The sequence below is a fragment of the Aulonocara stuartgranti genome (assembly GCF_965226115.1).
Source record: "Aulonocara stuartgranti genome assembly, chromosome: 7".
In the NCBI taxonomy this organism is placed as follows: domain Eukaryota; kingdom Metazoa; phylum Chordata; class Actinopteri; order Cichliformes; family Cichlidae; genus Aulonocara; species Aulonocara stuartgranti.
In genome coordinates this window covers 62568722-62591500 of record NC_138945.1, presented here as the reverse complement: position 1 = coordinate 62591500, position 22779 = coordinate 62568722, and the positions used below count along the sequence as shown (strand labels likewise).

Genomic DNA, 22779 nt, shown 5'->3' with positions numbered 1-22779 from the left:
GTATTATGTGCTCTGTGGGCTTTTTGCTGATACCAAATGAGAGAAAAACCAATCTGCACTTTAAAACTGCTGCCTTGACGTCAAAGCCTAAGAATTACAGCCTTGCCTATTATAAAGACATTTTTGACAAAGGAGATTCCATCTCGAGTTCATCTTAGTTGGAATGTCAGTAGTTCAAGTTAACGCAGCACTTGAACCTAGCTATTAAGGGCAGCAGATTTCTGGCTCAGGCACAACAACTTGTCCCTAGGTTGCCCAACCACCCACACAACCAGAGCAAACCTCAGGCAAAGCCAAAAACATGCCACAGAAGCATAAGTGAGTGGGTTTGTTTTTGTGTTTTTATTTAAGTGCATTTGTGTAATCATATGGTTCTGTAAGACCATCTGATCTCTGGAAAAAATAAAGAACAGTAAAGGTTTTGCTTTACCTTTTTTTTTTTTTTTCAAATAAATAAATAAATAAAAAGACAATGGTTGGATTTGGATTAGTCATTGCTGAGCTTTGAGCTCGTTACAGTGTTTCCTCTCTGTAATCCAGCAGCTGTAACTCACATTACCTCCATTGTCTCTTTTCCTCAGCTCTGTGGAGCTAACGTGCTTATCACCATGCCTTTTGAATAATCACGCAGTGGCATGATGACACTGGCAGCTGCATAAGCTTACACCATAATGCTTGCGAGAGTTGTTTGTCATCTCCTCTCCACACCCCGTATCATCTTTATGAGGGAAAGAATTGATTTGTTTGGGGCGGCTACTGTTGGGTTTCTTATGAACAGTAGTGTAAGGCAGCGTGCACAGTGTCCTGGCTGGAATTTAAACTACATCTGTTTCTCGTACAGTTTTACTAGAAAGTTTCACTCTGGCTGTAAAAGTATGCTGGATTTTTAGTTGCTATATGAGGCCATATTGGATGAGGCTGACAAAATTCTGCATTTATTATTGTCAACAAATCCCGTTAGGAGACCAAAACCAATAATACATTAGTCTGCCTCTCAGTAGTGAACTCATGACTTACCAAGCTTGGCATTCAGCCCCAAGCCCACTGGTTGCTACTGACGTAAAAGTTTAAGTATGAGTCACAAGAGGAACAAGAGGGGGGGGAAAAATGCATTTGTCGGGGCCATGACTGATTATTTTCAAGACAGTGCGATTCCTCCTCCTTATATTGTTTCATTTTAATCTTTTTCAAAGGCTTGAAAAAACTAAAGTGATCCAATAATTCACAAGAAAAAAATCAAACGAGATGAAGAATATCTGTTTTCTGTTCATCATGTCGTGAATATTCCTCGATATTATCTTCCAGACCCTTGAAGAAGCCATCATTGATTTACAGCACCAGCGCAATATGTGTGTAATCACCTCAAAATAAACCATGCTCGTCGTAATGTCTGGCTCACTGATCTTTTTATTGTTGAGACACTAAACACTAAAGCTGCAGAAGGGAATATGCTTTCAGTGTCTGAAGCCTTGGATATACAGACAGTGCTTGTTAAAGCAGGGTTTTTCGTGACTCAGAGTGGCCTTTCGGGGCGGACCACTCACATAAGTACATTGGTTTATGCAGGGCATAGACCATAAAGGCAGTGCGTATGTGCCATCTTATCTTATTATGAATGTTATTTCAGATTCTTATTTTATTAATTTTTCTTTATTAAAAGGATCAGAAAGTCCCATTTTCAAAAAGGAAAGAAATTCAGTTAAATCTTTAAATAAAAAAATTCAATTTCTTCTTGGATCTGGATAAAATCTCTTTAGAGCAGAAATTGTAGAAGAGCTGGTTGAGAAAATGTTGTAATAATTATTACAAAATCCTCCAATGACAATGATAAATTTAAATTTGATTCATATATATCTATATAGAGCCAATTCACAACAGTCATCTCTGTGTACTTTACATTGTAGGGTCAAGACCTTATAGTACTCTACCCGTGAGAAAAGGTATTACTTGTAGTAATTTATGATAACTGCATGAGAGGCTGCCTTCATGTGTGCAGGCTGCATTACCAGAGGCATGTAGGAAATGTAAAAATGGGCAGCTGTAATGCAGTGTAATATAGTGCATTAAGGAATAAAGGAAGACAGATGCCTTATCCACCGTTACTACTCAGAAATTGGCCAGTGGTGTACCATTCCCGCTCCAGTGACATATGCCGTTTCTTCTGGATGGTTTGTTCATTGTATTCCATCATCACAGTCCAATTCCCAGCAGCAGGTGCTGATCTTCATACTTGTAGACTACCTTTACATGGTAATCAGACTCTCACATCAGCGTGCAAACCTGAGATCAGCTTTGCAGGCTTACAAGTGCTGCTGTAAATAGATGGATGTATATTTAATATCTGTCTTTATTGAAAAGTTAAGGTAAACAAGTGTACTTTCAATAAAATCATTCTTTAAAAGACGTGTTGTCTGTTTTTCTCTTGTTGCTTTTGACACTTTTTATTGTGAAATAATTCCATATCAAGAAATAATATTGGAGCTTGTGCAGCATGGCTAGTCTGTAAAATCAATTACGGAGCATCAAAGGCTATTGACTAAATAGTTTGTGAAATATATGGATCTCAATGATGCATGAGATACCCAAAATTTGTTACAGTTTTTTTTCTTTTTTCTTTTTTTCTTTGCATGCTCTGTCTCCAAGCAACCCCTCCTGCAGTCTGATTGACACGATAGTTTCCTACAATAACACATTTTTAGTTATTTCAGTCCTGAGCTCAATATGACATTTTCAATTTAGCTTCAAATTAAAAGGCCCCCTGTGAGATTTCCTGCTAAACAAACCAGGAATGTTTACATTCACTGCTAAACTTTCCAAAGCATACTGCAGACAGAATAATACCCTCCTTATTAACCGTCTCGTTGATATGTTTTTCATGAATATAATCATGGTGTTTTCAGCTATAAGTCCCAGCCTTAGTAGTTAGTGGCATCAATTTATTGGTGATTGTCATTTGATTAGATGTATTCATACAAATAGCAATGGAAAAAGTCCCTAAACGTATCTTTTTCTTTCCTTCTTTCTCTTTAAAGTGAGCCACAGAGCTATAGATCAAAGGACAGTGTGTCTTTTTTCACTGCTCTCTCTCTTTCTGCTTTGCCAACAACTCCAGCATGGCTTCTTCTTAGTCATCAGACATGAAAACCCTCAGGACACACTGAGAGAGATGGAACAAATGTTTATTGCTCAAGCAGATTACAGTGCTAGCCCTTGTGGAGACCTCCTCCTTGTTTCTTGATTATTTCTTTGTGCAGGTGGTTGTATTTGTCTAGTCTTTGTCCTTGCCCAACACTTGAAGTATATTTTTTAATTTCCAAAGATCACTTAATCTCCAGAAATAAACTGATTCCACCTTTTTTTTTTTTCTTTTTTTTTTTGTAGTTATTAAGCGGAGGTCGTCTTGCTGAAATGTTGCTCAATTTGCAAAAGAGATTGCATTAATTATGTTTGAAGTCAGCTTTAGCTATAAATGAAATGCTGTTTATCCTGTAGTCGATGGCTGTATGCAGATTATCATGGGTGGTAATTTTGCTCCGTTAATAATGTGGCGGGCAGTGGGCAGCAGTGCGGTGAGGTCAGACATGTGCAGTTATAAATGTAATGAAATGAGATAAATGTTAATTAGTCTAGGATCATTTCAATGAGGTTAATGGCTGCATTCTCTAAGGCAAAGTTTTCAGCTGGGTTTGGAGCTTACACCCTCAGCAGCTGTACTCAACACATTTTCTTTCAGACCCCGTGCTTTACAGAAGCATATAATCATGAAGTCGAGCAAGTAGAGAAGCCTCACCATTAGAAACAACACCAACAGCAGCAAAGCGATTGCAAAATGCTAAAAAAAAATCCACTGAAAAGACCTAAAATAGTTAAATAGCAAGTTGTACTTTGACAGTCTGCATTGTAAAGGAAATTCAAAAGTTTAGTCACGCTTCACTTGAGTGTTCTCCATGCAAATAGAGCAAGTTTGGGCTTTTTCACCTTCAACAAAAAAATCAGCAAAGGATGCATTTATCATTGACAATAATAATAATGCAGAACAGCATTTGCTCTAAGTGCTGTAGAAAATAAACCTCTGCTGTAAGCTCACTCAATCGACTGTCTGCAGATTCCCTCTGCTATAGTATAATTTCAGCCCAAGTCAGTATTTGAATTGTATTTTCAGTATTTTTGTCCTTATTTTAAGAAAGTTAACTTTTGTGTAGTTACACAAGTATAGCAAAAAACAAAAAGCAATGCCCCAGTGCATTATTTGTGTGTTTTCTGTATAGATGACAAGTTGACAGGTGACCATGAGGTAAAGCTGCTCTGCATAAAAATAAACAAAACCCCGTATAATTATGGGGTTATGCTTGTTGGAGGTGGGTGGGCTGTTTGGGTTTTGTTTTAGGGTTTTTAATTAAATGGATAGACTCAAAAAATAATAAAAAATGAGAAACGTATCTTCTAAAGCTTTTCAGATAGTGAAATTGAATTTTTATGGCGGATCCAAAGTAATGGAACACACCACAATAATCAATTTAACCTTGTTTTAATAGTTGTTTTTAATATTTGTCAATCATAATAGAAGTTAAAATGTGATCATTTGCACACCCCTACAACAAGGCATTCCTTGTTAAGCATATGAATGCTGTCCTTTTATTATTTTTTGTCACGGCTTGAATATAAATTGCTGACCTAAATGGGTCTATTTAAACTAGGTCTCTTTTAGCATTCTTACTACTGTCTCATGTACTCAGAGTGTTCAGAATATATGGGTATTAGCATGAAAACCCAAATGTTGAATGGCATTAACTGATTTGCTGTGTGACCTGTTAACATTGTGTGTTGCATTGTTTTTTGCAACTTCTGAAGCAAAACCACCATATGAAATTTACTATGTGTGATATTAGCAAGACTTGTTACCCTTACTTACTGAGCCTGAGCATTTCCCAGAAGCCCTCCCAACTTCAAAGGCCCCTGCTCAGGCACACTGTACAGTAGCCACCTTCCCTGTGCATCTGAGCAATGAACTAAATTAGATTTTCTTCACATCTCTGCTTCTCTTTCTAGTTATTACTTTTTGAACACAGCTGGGACCGTGTTTTCCTACATCCCCAGTCTGTGGGACACAGCAACAATTTCTCAAATTAGAACATTAATAATGACACAATATCATGAGGATTCCTGAGTAAACTGTGCTTTTTCTTTTTGCGTGTGGGTTTGCTTGTTTGCTTTGTGTGGGCATGCTGTTTGTGTGTGTGCGTGTGTGCACGCGTGTGTGTGCCTTGACAATCCAGGTCCTGTGGACAGAGCAGCAAGTGGTGAAAAAGAGGAAGAAGAGGGATGTGTATGAAGACCTAACGGATCCTGATTTCCCTAAGCAGTGGTACCTGGTGTGTAGACTTCCTACCATCTATCTCATTAGTTTGACATTATTACTAAAATGTTAAAATTGGGAAATGGAATAATTAAAATGCTTATGAAATACCATACATAATGAGATTTTCAGTAGCATGGTTCTAGTTTTCTAAAAGAGATATCTCTATGCTTCACCAACAAATAAAGTGGGTGTACAGTCAGCTGACTATATAGTGGCTGCTTCTCATATGCATTTGAAATCCCACTTTACATTTTCAAGCCCTCTCTGTATTCAATCATTTCAGTAGCAGCCTGTAGGAATGCCTGTTTTCAAGCTATATTCTTTGTTGAAGTGGAAGATTTATATTTAAATACAGCTGGTCTGGTAATCATAAGATGTGTTGCTCCGTTATGGGCTATTCTTTACCTGGCCTGTTTTAACCTCCTGCAACTTTTTTTTTCTCAGTCAAATATATAATGTAGTGCCTTCCACGATGTTGAGTTGAATGTGCAATTACATGTCAGGATAGATCACCTGTGAAGCATCGATAGCATATAATGTTGCCTCCATGTCTGTTTCATTATTCGCAGTTTTTCTCAGAGATGCCTCAATTCACCTTAATCCCCCCCCCCCCCCCCTTTTTTTTTTTAACTACATAAAACCTCTGTCAGTTCAGCAGATTAATGACAACATTGACTATCCCAGACATAAATCACCAGTGAATAGAAGTTGTGGAACTACCTCTGCCATTCAGCATTAGACTTCTAATCGTCTCAGGCCTTAAACCCTTTTTTTCCTATTTCAACTACATTGCAAAGCTCTGGCTTAAACAAACAAATAAACAAAGCTGGTTTAGCTGAACGCACAAACCACCAGTGCTGCAGTTCTGTTTTGGTCACATAATAAATTTATGGGATTTAGAATTCTTTTATAAAAGGTTTATTTAGCACAGTCACTTTAGGGCAAACTTAAGTGATGTATTGAGTTGTGTCTGCCTGAATTTAATAATGTGTATTTAATGTATTCATAAGTTTCAGCTATGTGCACTTCAATGTGAAGTCAAAGGGAAACTGGAAAAAGAAAAGGAGGCAGAGGAGATTATCTTAATGTCTTTCTGTTCCCGTATATCTGTGTTTATTTGTAACCATCTCTGTCAGCTCTCGCACTCACCTCTCCTTATTCTTCAAGCTGTACAGATTTTCACTTATTCCTCCAAATCACGCTTTACCGCTGCCTTTTGTCTGCCTCCCTCCCTCTCCTCTCGAATGCTGCCGAATGTTATTTCTTCAGTACGAGAGGCAAATGCTCTCTCCCCAAGATGCCTGACCTGCAACAGGTTGTCTTTCTTTTTCACTGACAGCAAAACAACAGTAGGATGTTCACAATGGGCAACTCATCCTGAGGAGGCAGACATACCGGGGTGATGCATTAAAATGGGAGTTTAAAATGTTCATGAAGCACCTCTGATCTCCCCTCGTATCTTCTTGGTGTCAGGTGTATCAAGCGATGCTGTTTTTAATAACATGCAGCAGAGAAGGTCTTCGCAGAAGATGTAGGACCTTCTTTCACTGACAGACCTTTTCTGTCATTTTGTCTCGGAAAAGTCAGTCATGGCAGATTGACAGCTGAACAAAAGCCTTTGTCTCTTCCAGTCCAACCCAACACATCAAGATCTGAATACAAAAGCAGCCTGGGCTCAGGGCTACACAGGAAGAGGTGTAGTGGTCACTATCCTGGATGATGGCATTGAGAAGGACCATCCCGACCTCATAAGCAATTACGTAAGTCATAAATTTCAAATAGCAGAGATGGAGCCGGACATGTTCTTGTCCCAAACTTCTCAACACACGATGCATTTTGAAACCAATTAACAAAATGTCTATTTTAACTGGTGATGATAAAAGGGCAACTTTTTGATATGTATTTTAATTTTCATGCTATTCAGTAAGAATTATAGCCACTAAAATTTCGTACTTCCTTTGTTTTATTAGCTGTATCAAAATCATCCAAAACCCTTGTGCACACAAAAGGTCCGACCGACAGCTTTTCAGGGTTTTTTTTTTAAACATTTAGTCACAGAGGAAAAAACAATTAAGCGAGCTCTTTAAAAGAAATGTAAAATCACTTGATTGGTGTCATAACCTTTTCTTATTTCTCTTTTAGGACCCTGAGGCCAGCTATGACGTAAATGATGGAGATACTGACCCTCAACCAAGATATACACAACGAAATGAGAACAGGTAATGTGCTAGCAAACTTGAAATATACATTTTTATTTAGTGATTAAATAATTTGGAATAGACTGTCCACCTCTTGTTTTATTAGTTATATTTTGCTCCCTGAAAGCTGTAGTTATCAGGGACTGGTGAGAAAGAAAGTGGATTCCGCTTTGGGTCCAGTGCTTTTGGCTCAGGCATTTGCATTCAGAAACCAATTATTTAAGTGTGGAAGTATGGGTGCAGTCATTCTGAAATCTCTTGAAAGACTGTTCCCCTTTTTTCTTGCTTCAGCACACAACTCAAGTTGCTGTAGCATCAATCCAGCCCATAACGCTCCACCACCAAAATAGCACTTATTTGTTGCCAATACAGCTCTTGTTTACTTGCCCCCCATTAACTCATGCTCTTCCCAAATACAAATACAGACCATTTTTTCCCTTCCAGTCTTTGGTGATCACTTGAAAACATATTTGTCCCAATTTATTGATGGAACACTAAAGCGTCAGCAAGAATGAATCCTTATCGCTCATCCCCTCCTCTCTCCCCATTTCTCAAAACGCCATGGTCCTCTGCTTTTGTCCAATCCCCCCTGGAGCAGATGAGAAGCTGCATCCCGCCTCTGAAATGCACAGCAGGATTTGTCTCAAATCTCTCTCTTTTCGTGCCACTAAGTCTTTTTGTGGTTGTATGGTTGTTTTTCTTTGTTAGTTTTGTTTCAAAGGATAGTATTTCCAGTTACAGTTGGTCAGAATGAAAGGCCCAATGGGCTTAATGTTTTTTTAGTTGTTGTTGTTGTTTTTAAAAGAAATTATTAAAAGCTGTTAAAATAAATCTGCTTCTTTACAGTTGCTTTTTGGTGCTTTGACGTTTGTCACTTTAAGCAGCTTCTGTTGTTCGTCTAGTTTTGCTTGTTTTTTTTCTGTTATCATCCAAAATATGATCTGTTCATCTGCAATATTTATTCATCTTGAAAGAGGCTGGCATCTGCAATTTTTGCACAGACGCCTGTTTCTTGTCCTTGCCGACAGCTTGAGCAGCCATGCAGAGCGAATCCAGCCTTTCCTGTCAGTGTATCGTAGATCCCACTCTGTCGTGCTGATCGAACAAAGCACTACTGGAGGGGATTGCTCTCTGACTCTGGTTTACTACAGCTCCCAAACTGCACCATGCTTATACTTTCCAAACATAATAAAAACATGAAATGCATGGGTTTGCACTTACACACGTTCTACTGCTGCTGTCGGTAGAGCTGCTAGAGTAATTATCTTACATTGGATCAATTTCTGAGCATAAAATGAATAGCAAGGGTGTGTCTTTGTGTCTACAGTGTGGAGCTTTGGTGTTTGGAGTGACCTGTGGACAAATTATATCCAATGAGTTATGCAAATCTCCACAAAGCAATACAGGCTGACAGTGAGTAATGCTCACAACCCCCTCACAAGGAGATTATATGAATATATTCATAGGACAACAAAAAGCAGAGGAGACTCGGAGGAAGGCATTTTTCCACAGTCATGGAGGCCAGTTCATTTGTACTGATGACACGCAAGGCTGATTTTTCAATTCTCATCTCAGGCGTTTTTCTATTGAGATGCTCTGTCTTGACTTGGCAGTTATTCTTGGAGGGGAGTGCATGTTTAGTTGAAGGCCAGTAATTCATTTGTGCTTCATCAATAAAATATTTGTGTTCATCATTATCAGAATCGGGGTATTAATTCTGATAACGGCATGGATATTTATCAGTCCAGCTGTGAATAAGGAGAGTTTTAATGAAAATTTATCGCAGCACGGTTTTAATACATTTTGTATTTGTGAAAGATTCTAATGAAATTCCAGCTGGGCCCATAATGATACACGGTAACACTGGTTACACAAATGTTAGGACAGTCTAGAAAATGTAATTTAAATCAATTGTGTAAAGGCTGAGCAAGGTTAATGTATATGCCATTTTTACATTTGATGTGACTGACATTAAAAAAAGAGACGACTACTGAAAACGTTATGCACTGCAAAACATAAAACATTTTGTGAAACATAATTCACAATAATATGATTGAAGTCCATCTCGACCACTTGATAACAATGTCCTACATGGACATCATCCTTCAGCCTAATCAGGTTTTATGTATGTGGCTAGAGATCGGCCACATACATAATATGTCAAAGGTGGAGGAGAAGAGAACTCGTAGGCATTCGCCTACTGTGGAGGCAAATTTTAATTCATGTCTGCACCTTCAGATTCAAGGTGATACCTATGTTTCATCATCTGCGCAGAGGTCCCCTCCACCAAAGAAGTGAAAACAAGAAAGAAAGAGACAACGTGACCAGCATCTATAGAAAACATCATCCCAATCCTCTTCACCTCAGTCCTCGACTCCTGAACCAAAGTCAGGACTGTACCACATGAAAATCTGCATAAAAATGTTTATTTATTCCCAATATTGTCACAATTACTTATTGTCAGCAGATCAGACACGTGACCCCCTCCTGTCTCCCGACAGCTGACACTGAGCCAGTTAAACAGCATTATGCAAGCTAATGTTGAACTCAAGTGTCAACTCAATGTGCACATTCTCTCTGATAAACAGTTTGATTACATTTTCACATCGTATGAGAGTTTATTTGCCAAGTGTCCAAGTCAACCAATGTTAGATCCACTTTACTAACAGCAGCTAACATCAGCAAAAACAGCAGTGGTTAGCTACAGAAAAGTTCAGGTTATCCCCAACAACTCACCTATTGTTCTCATCGGGTGGAAGTGAGTTTCACCGACTTGACGACTCCTTTCACAAAGTTTTACAGCTTCCTCCGGGGTAAACAGATGTGGACACATATGGACAGATGAGATAAAGAGAAGACTGGCCGACTACATTTACTTTTTGTCCTACAGCAGCCACTGTAACTAGAATTGTGCACTCATGTAAGAAAAAAAAGAGCTCAGTTAACTGCAGTCTGTAATCTACTGACCTCTAGTGGTGAAATTTTACACACTGTAACTTCAGGTATTTCTCAACCTAGAACGTTTTAAGCAATTTCCATTTTAGGAGTTGGGATTGTTACGATTTTATTGACACCAGTGTCACTATTGATTCTGCTGATCCATCTGGTTCTTTATCGATTTTCGATATTGATTTTTAGCTCTGCTTTATGTGAGGGAACACATGCAGCTACGTAAGTTTTTAGCTTTATTATCTAGACAGAACACTAATGCTAGCTGTAGCATCAGCCTCTCGGTAAACATCTTGAATGAAGAAAATTAGAGAATATTCGTAGGCTTTCTTTGCTAAAGAAAAATGCACAAAGTATAACACTAATGTTATCATATTGCAGGATATTCAGTGTCATTTACAGATGAGCTGCTTGATTGGACAGCAGCAGTAGCACTATTAAAACATCAAATAACTGACACTCATATTTTGTAGATGAGCATTTCAGCCTCTTGCTGGTGTTGTCACTCAAACTTGCAATAATTATTTTGCAAACATTATAATTAGTGTTACCTTGGTTCTTTTGTAAAACGAAGCTACTTCTTTTTCTGTGCTGTAATATTGTTTGTTTGTTTTTTGCCAGAATTGAGATATATGCGTTTTAAAAACATTCATATTTTGAGTGAGTAACTATATTGCAATCAGATTAGCCTGATTTTATGTATTTCCCCCACCTCTAAATTCTTGACAAGGTAAAAATTAAGGATAATTCAGTAGATCACTCTCTTGGCAAGCTCTCGCTAAATGCAGCCACATTCATATCATTCTATTATTCACACGTCGAAACTACACACTACCGTGCAGATTTTCAACGTTTTAATTTTGTGGTGATTCATTATTCTCTTTCGTTTTGTTTATAACAGCTTATATTCGTTTTTTTCCAACAAAAAACAAATAAAGACAAATGAAGAGAAAGGTTTGAGTTTCCCAAGGCACATACAGTATGCATAACCAGGCAATTCAGCTCACCTGGTTACTGCCCCCTCTTCTTCAAATGTATTCAGCCACCCACATACAATATACTCTGTTTCTCTAACTTCCCTGTGGAGAGCTGTTATCTCCTATAGAGAACCTTTCACAGGGCTTCATTAACTGAGATCCATATGCCTGCATGGGAGAGTGTGTAGTGACAGTCTTTATCAGAAAATGACTGGCATGCTAAACAGCCTCATGTCCTTGATTACAAATCAACCCATCATCCTCTGAATACTGAATGGTTAAACTCAAGGCTAAAGGTTTAGTGGCTAATCTGGATGATGGCAATGAGAAAGACCAAGAAAAGTGTTTGCATGCTTCTCTTGCCCCAATAAATTGCTCTGTCCTTGGTGGAACGTGGCTATTTGTTTCTCTGATCATGAAAGCACTTCTTCAGCAAAAAGACACAGACTAGAGGAATGTAATTGTACCCGTTCTGCACAAGCCTCGCATTTTAATTTTAATTTCATTAAATTATTAATTTGTTCTGACATTACTGGGGGCTGGGCAGACACCCCCTGCATCAGATGGCTGCGGGATGCGTTACATTTTTTAAGAGGTAAAGTAGTATGTAACTTTTATTGGGGCTCTTTTTTCCTGCTCCTTCAGTTTCCTACTTGATTGCTTGCAGATAACACATTAAAGAGAGTGTATATTCTTACACATATTCTCTTTAAAGGTTTTTTGATCATGCATGCACTCACCAGCCACTTCATTAGGCATACCTGTTTAGCTATTTACTCAAATATCTAGTCAGCAACCCGGTACATATGGTCAAGACAACATGCTGAAGTTCAAATGGAGCATCAGAGTGGCGAATAGGGGTGATTTGGGTGACTTAGAATAAGATATGGTTGTTCATGCCAGATGTGCTTGTCCTAGTATTTCAGAAACACTGAGGTATAAAGAGGATGATCTGTAAAAGAGGAAATATTCAGTGAGCGGCATTTCTCTGGGTAAAACTGCCTTGTTGATGCCAGAGTTCATGGTAGAATAGGCAGACTGCTTCGAGCTGATAAGCTAATAAGACAACAGCAACTCAAGTTCAAAGCCAATTGTTGCACCCTAGGTATGCAGAAGAGCAATTCTTTGAAGCTCTTTGATGATCAGACAGAAAATAAACTGAGGTTTGTTTGTTTTTTTTCTTTAATCATGTGAAAGTTGCGTTGGTAGTTAATTCATGATGTTACCTTTACTTCACCTAATTATACTTAGAGAAAGAAAGGTGAAAGGTCACTCGCTGCGGAGGCAAAATGTTTGTGTTTTACTGTCAATACAACTGAAAACATTTTTATGTCTTTGGGTCTTATTATGTACTTAGCGGCTGAAAACATAGCTCAATCCAATTTAAATTTGGACTGAACACCAGAAAGAAGGAAAAGAGTTAAATACCATCTGCAGGCACTGTGTCCTTGGCCAAGACAAGTGGCTAAGGCCTGAAATGAACCTTATTTTTGTACCCGAATGCAAATAAAAATGCCCGTCCTGTTATTTGGAAATCTATATCCCTTCTGTACATAGGCTGAATGCATATCTAAGACTTTATGGAGGTAATAAATCTGTGTCTTTGGAGGCTGATGCAGGAAAAATCAAAGCTGAAGGAGGGTACAAATCAAAGTAGACGGCTTCCTGATGTGTTGTCTGCTTTAATGCTTCTGTTATAGTGTTTGACACAGCAGGTCGTACCTGGCTGCGTTGACTTTGCTTACGAGACATTTTAGAGCACAGCATTTTGTGGAATTGGCATTGGTTGAACTGCTGCTATGTCAAGTGCGTTTTTCAGAAGTTATTTTAAGTCAAACAATAGTGCAGTCCGCATGTGTCTGATTAGTGTGCATGTGTTCTTTCTCCTTCCCCTATTAGTGTACATGTTTACAAGTATACTCTGTGCCGAGTAAATAAACAACCAAAGTTTGCTACTAATTTACCAAAAGTTTTATCAGACTTGGACATTACCTGAAACATCGTGGGATGAATAAAGAAATATTTTTTAAAAATTGCAGGGGGCATGTGCACAAAACCTTATTTTCTCCTATTTGCTCTGGCTCATTGCATGCTGAAGATAAATGCTGTGTTCTGTTTACACCAAGTTTATCAATTCTTGTTTAGAATGCTGCCAGCTTCTATCTAGCCTGAATACTGTAATTCTCCTTTCCCTTGTCTGTTTATTCTGCTGGGGAAAGCCTGTTTATTTTCCTGACAGCCAGGCAGGCTTGCAAGAGGTGAAGTTGGCAGAGAACCCACTCTTAAACCTGAATCCTCTGGCTTTCTGTTTTGAAGATATTACTTTTGCTAAAGAAAAGCTTCTTGCAGTATGAAGCTGCTGTTTTGTAAACATTTTAAATGGGTAATTTATGGAGGTGGTGAGCCGGGTTTATAATTTATGAGACATTACTGATCACCTCGACTCAATCAATATCACTTTTTTTTTTTCTCTCGGTGTGTTGTTTAATAGACATACAGTGACAGACTGATTTTGGACCAGTTGTGTTTGCAGTAAGTGGAGGAAGTCCAGTTTAACATGCTATTCAGGGTGAAGCTTTTTGCTTTTTTATACAAAGTTACTTTTATTAGTATAAATGCATTTAAAATCTTTTAAATGTGCTTTGTTGCACAGATGATTTTATGTAATTTGTTTAGAGACACACTGCACTATTTTTCATTTATTGTCTTTTCAGTTACTCCATCATTTGGTTAGGCTCGTTTTAAGCTACGATAGCAACATTAAGAGTCCCATTTCCTCTTCCACCACATTGCTTCGTAAAGCAGAGTAATGATGATTTTTTAGGGCAGGGGAAGTAGCACTTGTCTAATCTCTATTAATAGATATATGCATATGCAGACTCTGTATGGAAAGACAAGTAGATTTTTTTTGTCCACCTTTAGTCCTCAAGTAATCAGAATACTATTAGGAAACAAATTTCAGGAGGAGTTGGTTACATGCAGGTAAGCAGTCCTTGTGGAGAAGAACAGAGGGATTGCATTTGCTGAAATGCAATCTGGCAACCATGAATTACCGTCTGACAACGATCTAGGTTTTTGTTAGCTTTTTGAAATTCCTCTGCATCTTAAACAATAATCATTGTCTTGAGCCAGATATCCAGGTTACAGTGGGAAATTAGCTATTGCCCCAGAAGGCTGAGTCAGCTGAGGAGACGATGGGTTTCTGGATTGTTACAATGCTACTGAACAGTCATAGTACAAACAAAATGGGCATTTTGATATCTCGTCCTCTTCTTCTTCCTAAAAAAAAGATGTATTTCCTTCCAACTCCACATAAGTTTCCTCCCACACAAAGACATCCAAGTGAGTTGGATTAGAAAGTGTGAATTGCCTATAGATATGTTGCCTATGAATATCAGTCTAGTTACAGACTATTTAAAGTTTCCTTCTGATGGACAGTCAACTACCCCAACATACTTCCCTGCCTTCTGTCCATTGTATTGGCTGCCATCATTATAAGAAGGCAGACAAGAAAAGGATTCAATGCATGTTTACTCAATGCCAAGGGTTTAAAACGTGAAATATTAAACAAGCTCATCTGATCTCCTCTACAAAGCTTCAAGAACCTCTGTGTTCATCCACACAATGAAGCTATTTCTACTTCTCACTCCACTGTAACCATTTGAACAGACCTGCCTAAGGCCACAGCTGAGCTGAGTTGAGTAGAGCAGAAAATAGCCTAATACTTTTGGCAGCTACAATGAACGGACCCTATTCAGTCCCTCTAAAACCAACTGAGCAATGCCAAGACTCAGATCCTACAGTTTAGCCAAGCATTCGTTAGACATTAGTCTCACTTGATGATGCATATTTTGACACACATCCTCTGCGTAACAGAATTCAAACACAAACTGAATGTGTATGTGTGGTCACATTCATCTACCATTTGTAAACATAGATTCTCGGCGTTGGAACAGATTCGATTCAAAGTGCGTTTACGAGAAAGTATTTCTTGTCAGAGCTGTGTGAGCGTCAGAACCCCGTCTGTAAAGTATTCTGCATCATGCCCACCTTTGAAACCAAAGCTGTACTAAGTACAAACACATATACACTTTCTGGTTACTTTATGAAGTATACCTGTTGGATGCTTGTTGTCACAAATATCTAATCAGCCGATCGTATCACTGCAACTCGTTGCATCTAGGCAACCTGGTACTAGAAAAATCTACCTAATAAAGTATGTGTGTGTGAGCAGCTGACCACCGTGATTAGTGGATTTCCTTTGGGGGTTATTAAAATGAATAAAATGCATTGGCATAAAATGTAACCTCTTCCATCTGCTCACTAAACCATCACCTTTTTTGAGATGAGATAGCCTTTATTTGTCAGTTGCAGGTCTTTTGCCCACAACCGAGATGACAGACCTTGCCGACCGTACATACAATACACAAACATCACATTGGGGAGACAGGTCAGGCTAGGTAGCGAGAAAAAAACATCGAAATGTGTAACACAGAAGGATAATACAGGAATGCACAGATATCAACACATCAACACACCATAGCACAATAAACACCGACAAGCAACATGGGAAAGTGTTCCAGTGTGTACATCTGATCTGGGACCGCTGCAATCTTTCGACTGCGCCTCCAGCTGACCCGATGTCCACATCAGACGGGAGGTAAGCGTTGGAGGTGGGGTTGGATCCGGGGTAGGGAGGGTGATACGTCAGTGAGTGCTTATCAGTGTGTATCACTGGTCTCTCGATCTCCCGTTGGAGAACCGCGAGCTTCCCCATGATGGTATCAAACTTGCGGTCCGTGGTGTTGTCATTCTTTTACTCAGAGAGCCGATTCTGAGAACTCACGACTGCAGTTTTCTTTTCAAAGCAAAGACAGTTTTAAAAATTGCGATGGTGGCAAAGCTAAGATTCTTACGCTGTATTTGTCACATCTAAGAAGAGTTTTCTTTTGCAGAATTCTTTTATGTTAGTTGCTATTGTTGCATTCTTAAATACAGTACATTTCATGATGTTATTGACTCCTAAGTCCGAGGTGGAGATTGTCTTGTATGACATGTCCAAATTCTCCAACAAATGACAGGGCATTGACTTTCCCAAAAATGGTTCCTTGTCCTGAGGATGACAGATAAAAGCATTACCTCTCTCTGTCCCTTTTGCTTCTTCTGATAAGATAAGGGGGGTCACATTGGCTGTGTAAACAGAGCTTTTCTACTTCAACAGCCTTTTATCTAAGCTTTGTTTGGTCTTTTCTTATTCTAAGCTTATTTTAGTCAATGTATGTAGCTTCTGACATCCACCAGTTCACAGAGCAGTGATTTATTTAGTGTGATTGTCTCTCTGCAGAGTGAACCGTTTTGAAAGTGTTTCATTGTCTCGTCACGTCTTTTGTGCAAACGTCAACTTTTACCTACTTTTGAAACTACACTTACACCTACCCTCGCTACTTGACACGTCTCCGACGACTCTTCCAATCTATTTTAAATGGATATAGAATGGAGGCATTCAGTAAAGTGTCTCGGAAATCATTTAATTTCATGGACATTTGAAAGATAAAATTGTGGCTTCATCATAAACCCTTTTGTGTGCTCTGGCACGTCTGAGTCTCCCTGGATATATTAAGCTGTCTGGCTGTTTTTGCTGAATTCGATCCAGATCAGCCGCTCTATGTGCATGTGAATATGCAGACAGTATTCGAAACATTTACATTTTGGTGTGCACAGCCTCTCGATAAAAGTCTTCTCAGGCCTCTGGCTCTCTGTGCACTCTGCCGCGCTTGGCTGAATCCCCTGCCTGGCATCACATCTGTGGCTCCATGGTCTGAGGATATGTGCTGTCTGGAGCGTAAAGGCTGTTTTGTGATGCTGTGGACCAAACAACAGCATGTGCATGCCGATATTTACCACTAAAGGCAGTGGAGACATTAATATAAAGCGCTAATTAAAATTCCCTTTTCAGAATCCCGGACCTTTTTAAATCCAATACTATGATTGTTTTTATGAAAACATAGCAGTTTTGCTGATGTAATTAAAGGAAGCCGAAAACTCAGACTTTTTGGCGTAAGACCCGTAAGGATTGTGGTGTGTTTTTTTGTTGTTGTTTTTTAAACAAATGTCAGTGACAGTTGGCACATGAATCTGCTTTTTTTTGCGAAGTTAAACTGCAAATGTCTGCATGTAACAAGGCGTTTTCTTGGCCAAGCCGTCTGGCTGTCCATAGTGCTGACGATGTGTGATCTTAGCCATTGCGGGTAATGGCACGCTCCCTGGCCTGTGTAATAAAGGACAGCAAAACATCTCTTTTAAAATTAGTTCTCCCTTCATTTTTACTCACTCCTAGGAAATTATGACCACTGCAAAGGGACAGTTGTAAATTGCTTTAATATGTAGCAAAATGTCAGGTTAAAACAAACAAATGCGAGTTGGATTTATAATTTTTAAGTCTAATTTCCAAAAACATAAATCAGTAACTGCATTGAATACCTTCACATTAAAGCCTACACTGGTGTGTAGCAGTGACCCACTGCTGCATTAAATTACAGCAGAAGCACTTAGTGTTTTTTATGTTTTCAAATATAGATCTCTTCTATGATTGTTTTATGTTAAATTGGTTCCTTAATATATAAAAATGTAGGAATTTAACTTGTGGCAGGTCGGGCCAGGTTAGCACTGATCGCCCAGCTTTCTCAGTAATTAAAGAGAACTACACCCTAGCATCTGCCATCAACATAAAATCTTCTCACTCATACTTTTGTTGTGTGGAAAGGGGTATTGTCGCAGTCACACTAGTGGTCTTATGGCTCCATTTTGTATGATCTGAAATGACTGACGGCCACCATTCAACACCCACTCTGCGCTCGCAGCACATAATAACACACTGATTTGTGTGGACGAGCTTGTAAAGCCAGCCAGTGAGACGTTTGTCAGACACGCAATTGTGAGCTAAAATGTAATGAGTGGGCAGGTCTGTGCCTCTTTAGTGCTCTGATTAGACAATGGGTACTCACTAAAAGGTCTGCTCCCCACTTCACATGCAGACAGAGATGTCCTGTTGTACAGAAAACAACAGCCCACACTCTGATCAGCTGAGACTATAGACTATGCTGCAAGCTTTTACTATAGCAAATGCTCTGATACAATAAGATGACCGATTTGTGTGTCTGTATAGCAAGTTATAGCTTAAGTTATAAAGGGTTATAAAGTGTTTTGCTGATATGGCCTCCCCATCTAACACATTGCAGTTCAGCTCATGTGTGTGTGTTCCTGTTTAGACATCTTTGTGAGGACCAAAACTGGCATTCTACTATACTTGTGAGGACCAACAGTCATTTGTGAGGACACACACGTTGGTCCTCACGAGTTTAAAGGCTTTTTTGAGGCTCAAAATGTGGTTTTAGTGTCAGGTTTACAATTAGGTTATGGTTATGGTTAGGTTTAGGGTGAGAGTTAGGATTAGGTATTCATTTTTGATGGTTAGGGTTGGGGCAGGACAAGTTCCTGCCTCAAGTGGAGGAGTTTAAGTATCTCGGGTCTTGTTCACGAGTGATGGAAGAAGGGAGCCGGAGATCGACAGACGGATTGGTGCTGCGGCTGCAGCGATGTGGACGCTGTACCGGTCTGTCGTGGTGAAGAGAGAGCTGAGCGTAAAAGTGAAGCTCTCATTTTACTGGTCAGTCTACTTCCCTACCTTCACCTATGGCCACGAGCTGTGGGTAGTGACCGAAAGAAGAGATTGCGGATACAAGCAGCGGAAATGAGCTTCCTCCGAAGGGTGGCTGGCCTCTCCCTTAGAGATAGGGTGAGAAGTTCGGCCATCTGGGAGGGGCTCAGAGTAGAGCCGCTGCTCCTCCACATCGAAAGGAGCCAGTTCAGGTGGTTCAGGCATCTGACAAGGTATGTCCCACCGGGAGGAGGCCCCGGGGCAGACACATGACAGGCTGGAGAGATAATATCTCTCAGCTGGCCTGGAGGTTTTCAGAAGAATTTCACTCGCATGTACTGTACCAGTGTACCTGCACATGTGATGTGACAATAAAAGTGATTTGATTTGATTTGAGGTGCTAGAGGAGGTGGCTGGGGAGAGGTAGGTCTGGGCTTCTCTGCTCAGGCTGGGATAAGCGGGAAAAAAATGGATGGATAGTTCGGGTTAGAGATGTCGTTCAGCCATCACTAAGATAGCTGAACCACCGTGTGTGTGTGTGTGTGTGTGTGTGTGTGTGTGTGTGTGTGTGTGTGGGTGTGTGTGTGTGTGTGTGTGGGTGTGTGTGTGTGGTTCTTTAAATGTGCCAACTGAGTGCTGCTGTTTATGTAATATGAAACTAGTTAAGAGCAAAACAGTGTAGTTCAATTTAGCAATGACAACTTGTTAAATGCATTTGTGTTGCCTTATATCCTGCCATATGTGCCAAGGTGCTTCTGTAAGAGCCTGTGAAAAATAATCCCTGTTACGCAAATTGATTGCTTGTTTAAAAATCACATTAAGGTTTGTAGTTGACAGCTTAGGTCATAAAATGAATGATTTGTAACAAAGTTCAGCTTTGGGGGGTTTTTTTGGTTGGGTTTCCACATCATTCTTTTTTCTGTTATAAATTGTGACTTTGTCACAAAAACGACATGGGTGGAATAAGTAATAACACAGCAGTGATTCTCTGCTAAAACATATCCGAGTGAACAAAACTGCGAGTTAGCGGGTGGGTAATGTATCACAGATCCACACAAAGTCTAATCAGAATCTCAGCTGGAGGTGTAGCCACACTCCCGCCCTGTGAAACGACTTTGTCCTCTGGCTCATCATAAGCGAGGTTAGGAGATCAAAAAGGAAGTCATTTTTGGCTCCTGTGTGGCAATGCTGTGGATGTAATTAGCTTTGTTCTGATAACATACACTCAACACATCCCCCCCCGACAGGTGTGAAACACTGCACTTCCTAATCAGATACCTGCACTGTAATCAGGAGACAATCTTAATGACCTGTCTTAAATGCCAAATGCTCACTTCTGTTTCCCATCTCATCACACTGCTTCTCCCCAAAAGTCAATGAAACAAATTAAATTCTTTTCCGGTAATGACTACCTTTTTGCTTGGAATCATGCAAAGCTCTGCATTTTTCAATTAAACTCGCCATTGTTTATAATAGAAAAAGATCTAATAAAGATATTGATAAAGTGTGTTTGTAGGGGGTTGGAATAGTTTCCATTTGTGAAGTTTTGGTCTATTTGACATGTAGACTACGCTCTATAGGCAACCTGTCTCTTCTCTGAAACTCAAGACTGGTTCAAGGAATTATTGATGGACTTTGTGAATAATTCATGGGCATTGATAAAGTCTCGTATTTCATTTGGATGGCCTGTGGCCAGTGACTGTCAAAGGTAAAGTTAGTTTTTGACAGGCTTTTGTACTTGTCCTCAGGTTTCTATTCAGTCTTTTTTTCGGACTGGAAGACCTATAGCCTGTGTCACAAAAGAAAATATTTCTAATACTTTTTTTTCTTAAAACATTGAGTGATGCAGTACCTCAGCACTGTTTCCTCACAGCAAGAAGGCCCAAGGTTTGAATCTGCTTGCCAGCTGAGGCCTCACTATGTAGAATTTGCGTGTTCTCCATGTGCCTGCACAGAGTTCTCTCCGGGCATTTTGGCTTCGTTCTGTGGTCCAAAGTTATGCATGTTAGGTAAACTGGTGATTCTGGGTTAGGATTTTTCTGCCTGTTGTCCTGTCTGAATATTATGTACAATGAGTTTAATACTACTTGTACATGTTTTTATAGTATAGTATACTACTATATACACTATACACTGTATTAGATACATCTTGCTAATGCAGGATTTGACCCTAAAAAAGTTTTGGAAACATTCCTCAAAGATTTTTGTCCATGTTGACATGAGAGCATCACACAGTTGATGCAGATTAGTCGGATATACATCTATGATGAAATTCTCTGATTCTATCGCATCCCAAAAGTGCTCTATTGGCTGAGATCTGGTAACTGTGGAGTCCATTTGAGTACAGTGAATTCATTGTTATGTTCAAGATACCAGTTTGAGGCCCAGCCAGTGCACTCACGCTGAACCCAAGAATGAATGGTCAGAGTTGCATCTGGTATAAAATCTTTACCAAATTAAACATGCGGATCATCAAGAATGAGATTTCCATACTAGTTAGCAACAAGCGCCTCCGGTGCAGTTGGCCAGCAGGGTACCGGTGGAAATTGTCGTGCTGTTGGCTGAAGACAAAGGAAGAGGAGATGGGAAAGGCAGGTGAGAGTAGGGACTTTAAATGTCAGGACCGTAGCACAGGACGAGGGCTGGCTGATATGAAAATTAATATAATGCGTTTTCAGGAGACTAGGTAGATGGGAAGCAAGGCCAGGAGTGTTTGAGGTGGATTCAGACTGTTCCACCATGGTGTGGACAGGAAGCGAAATGGAGTAGGAGTAATCTTGAAGGAAGAGTGTGTGGATAGTTTTGTGGAGATGAAGAGAGTTTCAGACCAGGGTGGACAGGATTAGAAATAGTGTATCAGCTCAGGTTGAGCAGTTTGGAAACAAAGTTAGAGAAGCAAGGCTGATGGTTTGGACATGTGCAGACGAGGGATAGTGAAATTGGAAAAAGGATGCTGAATATCAAGCTGTCAGGTCGGAGGAAAAGAGGAAGACCTCAACTGCGAACGTTTGAGGCTGAAACTTGAAGGGGAGAAAAATGTGCGTTTAAGACCGTTAAAAATGAAAGTGCAAAAAGTACGATTAGAGTAACACGCAAACATCATGTTGGATTTATTAAGTCACAATTTCAGTTGTTTCACAGAACAATTTTTCTTTTTTTTTTGAATGCTATATTTGCAGCTCCTCTTTAATAAAGCACCCCAACAGTTTTTCACTTGTTGATACTTATCGTGCTGTGTGGAAAAGAAATCTCATGTGTCCTTTATGGTTCTAATTGCACATCAGGTTCACCACAGAGGTTACAGCTCTCTGTGTTGTTACAAGTATTAAATTATACGGCTGTCTAAATGAGAAGCCCTTAAATGTCAAAGGCATATCAGGCTTTTTGACATCTATTGTTAAAGCTGTAAGACATGCGTGTGCCGCAGTTCTAACGAGGGCCAATGGGCTTGTGTTTCTCTTTTGATTGCGTATTTATTTTTAGCAATACTTTAGCTGCCCTGTTATTTAAACATCCAGCACAGCTGGAACATTAACTGCCATTTTCGCTAATTTTATTTAGCTTTCAGAGCCTTTGTGGGGGTTTTTTAAAGTTCTTTTCTTTTCTTATGACCCATCTTTTCATTCACTTTCACCTTTT

The 22779-nt window shown here is 39.5% G+C and overlaps 1 protein-coding gene across 2 annotated transcripts in view; it reads left to right on the top strand.

Annotated features, from left to right (window-relative positions):
* furinb (furin (paired basic amino acid cleaving enzyme) b) overlaps positions 1-22779 on the top strand; it is a 94442-nt gene that overhangs the window by 49467 nt on the left and 22196 nt on the right. For both annotated transcript variants that reach the window (XM_082539340.1, XM_082539341.1), the window contains exons 4-6: positions 5277-5372; positions 6991-7119; positions 7502-7578. In XM_082539340.1, coding sequence (XP_082395466.1) covers positions 5277-5372; positions 6991-7119; positions 7502-7578 — 302 coding nt within the window. The remainder of the gene's footprint in view (positions 1-5276; positions 5373-6990; positions 7120-7501; positions 7579-22779) is intronic.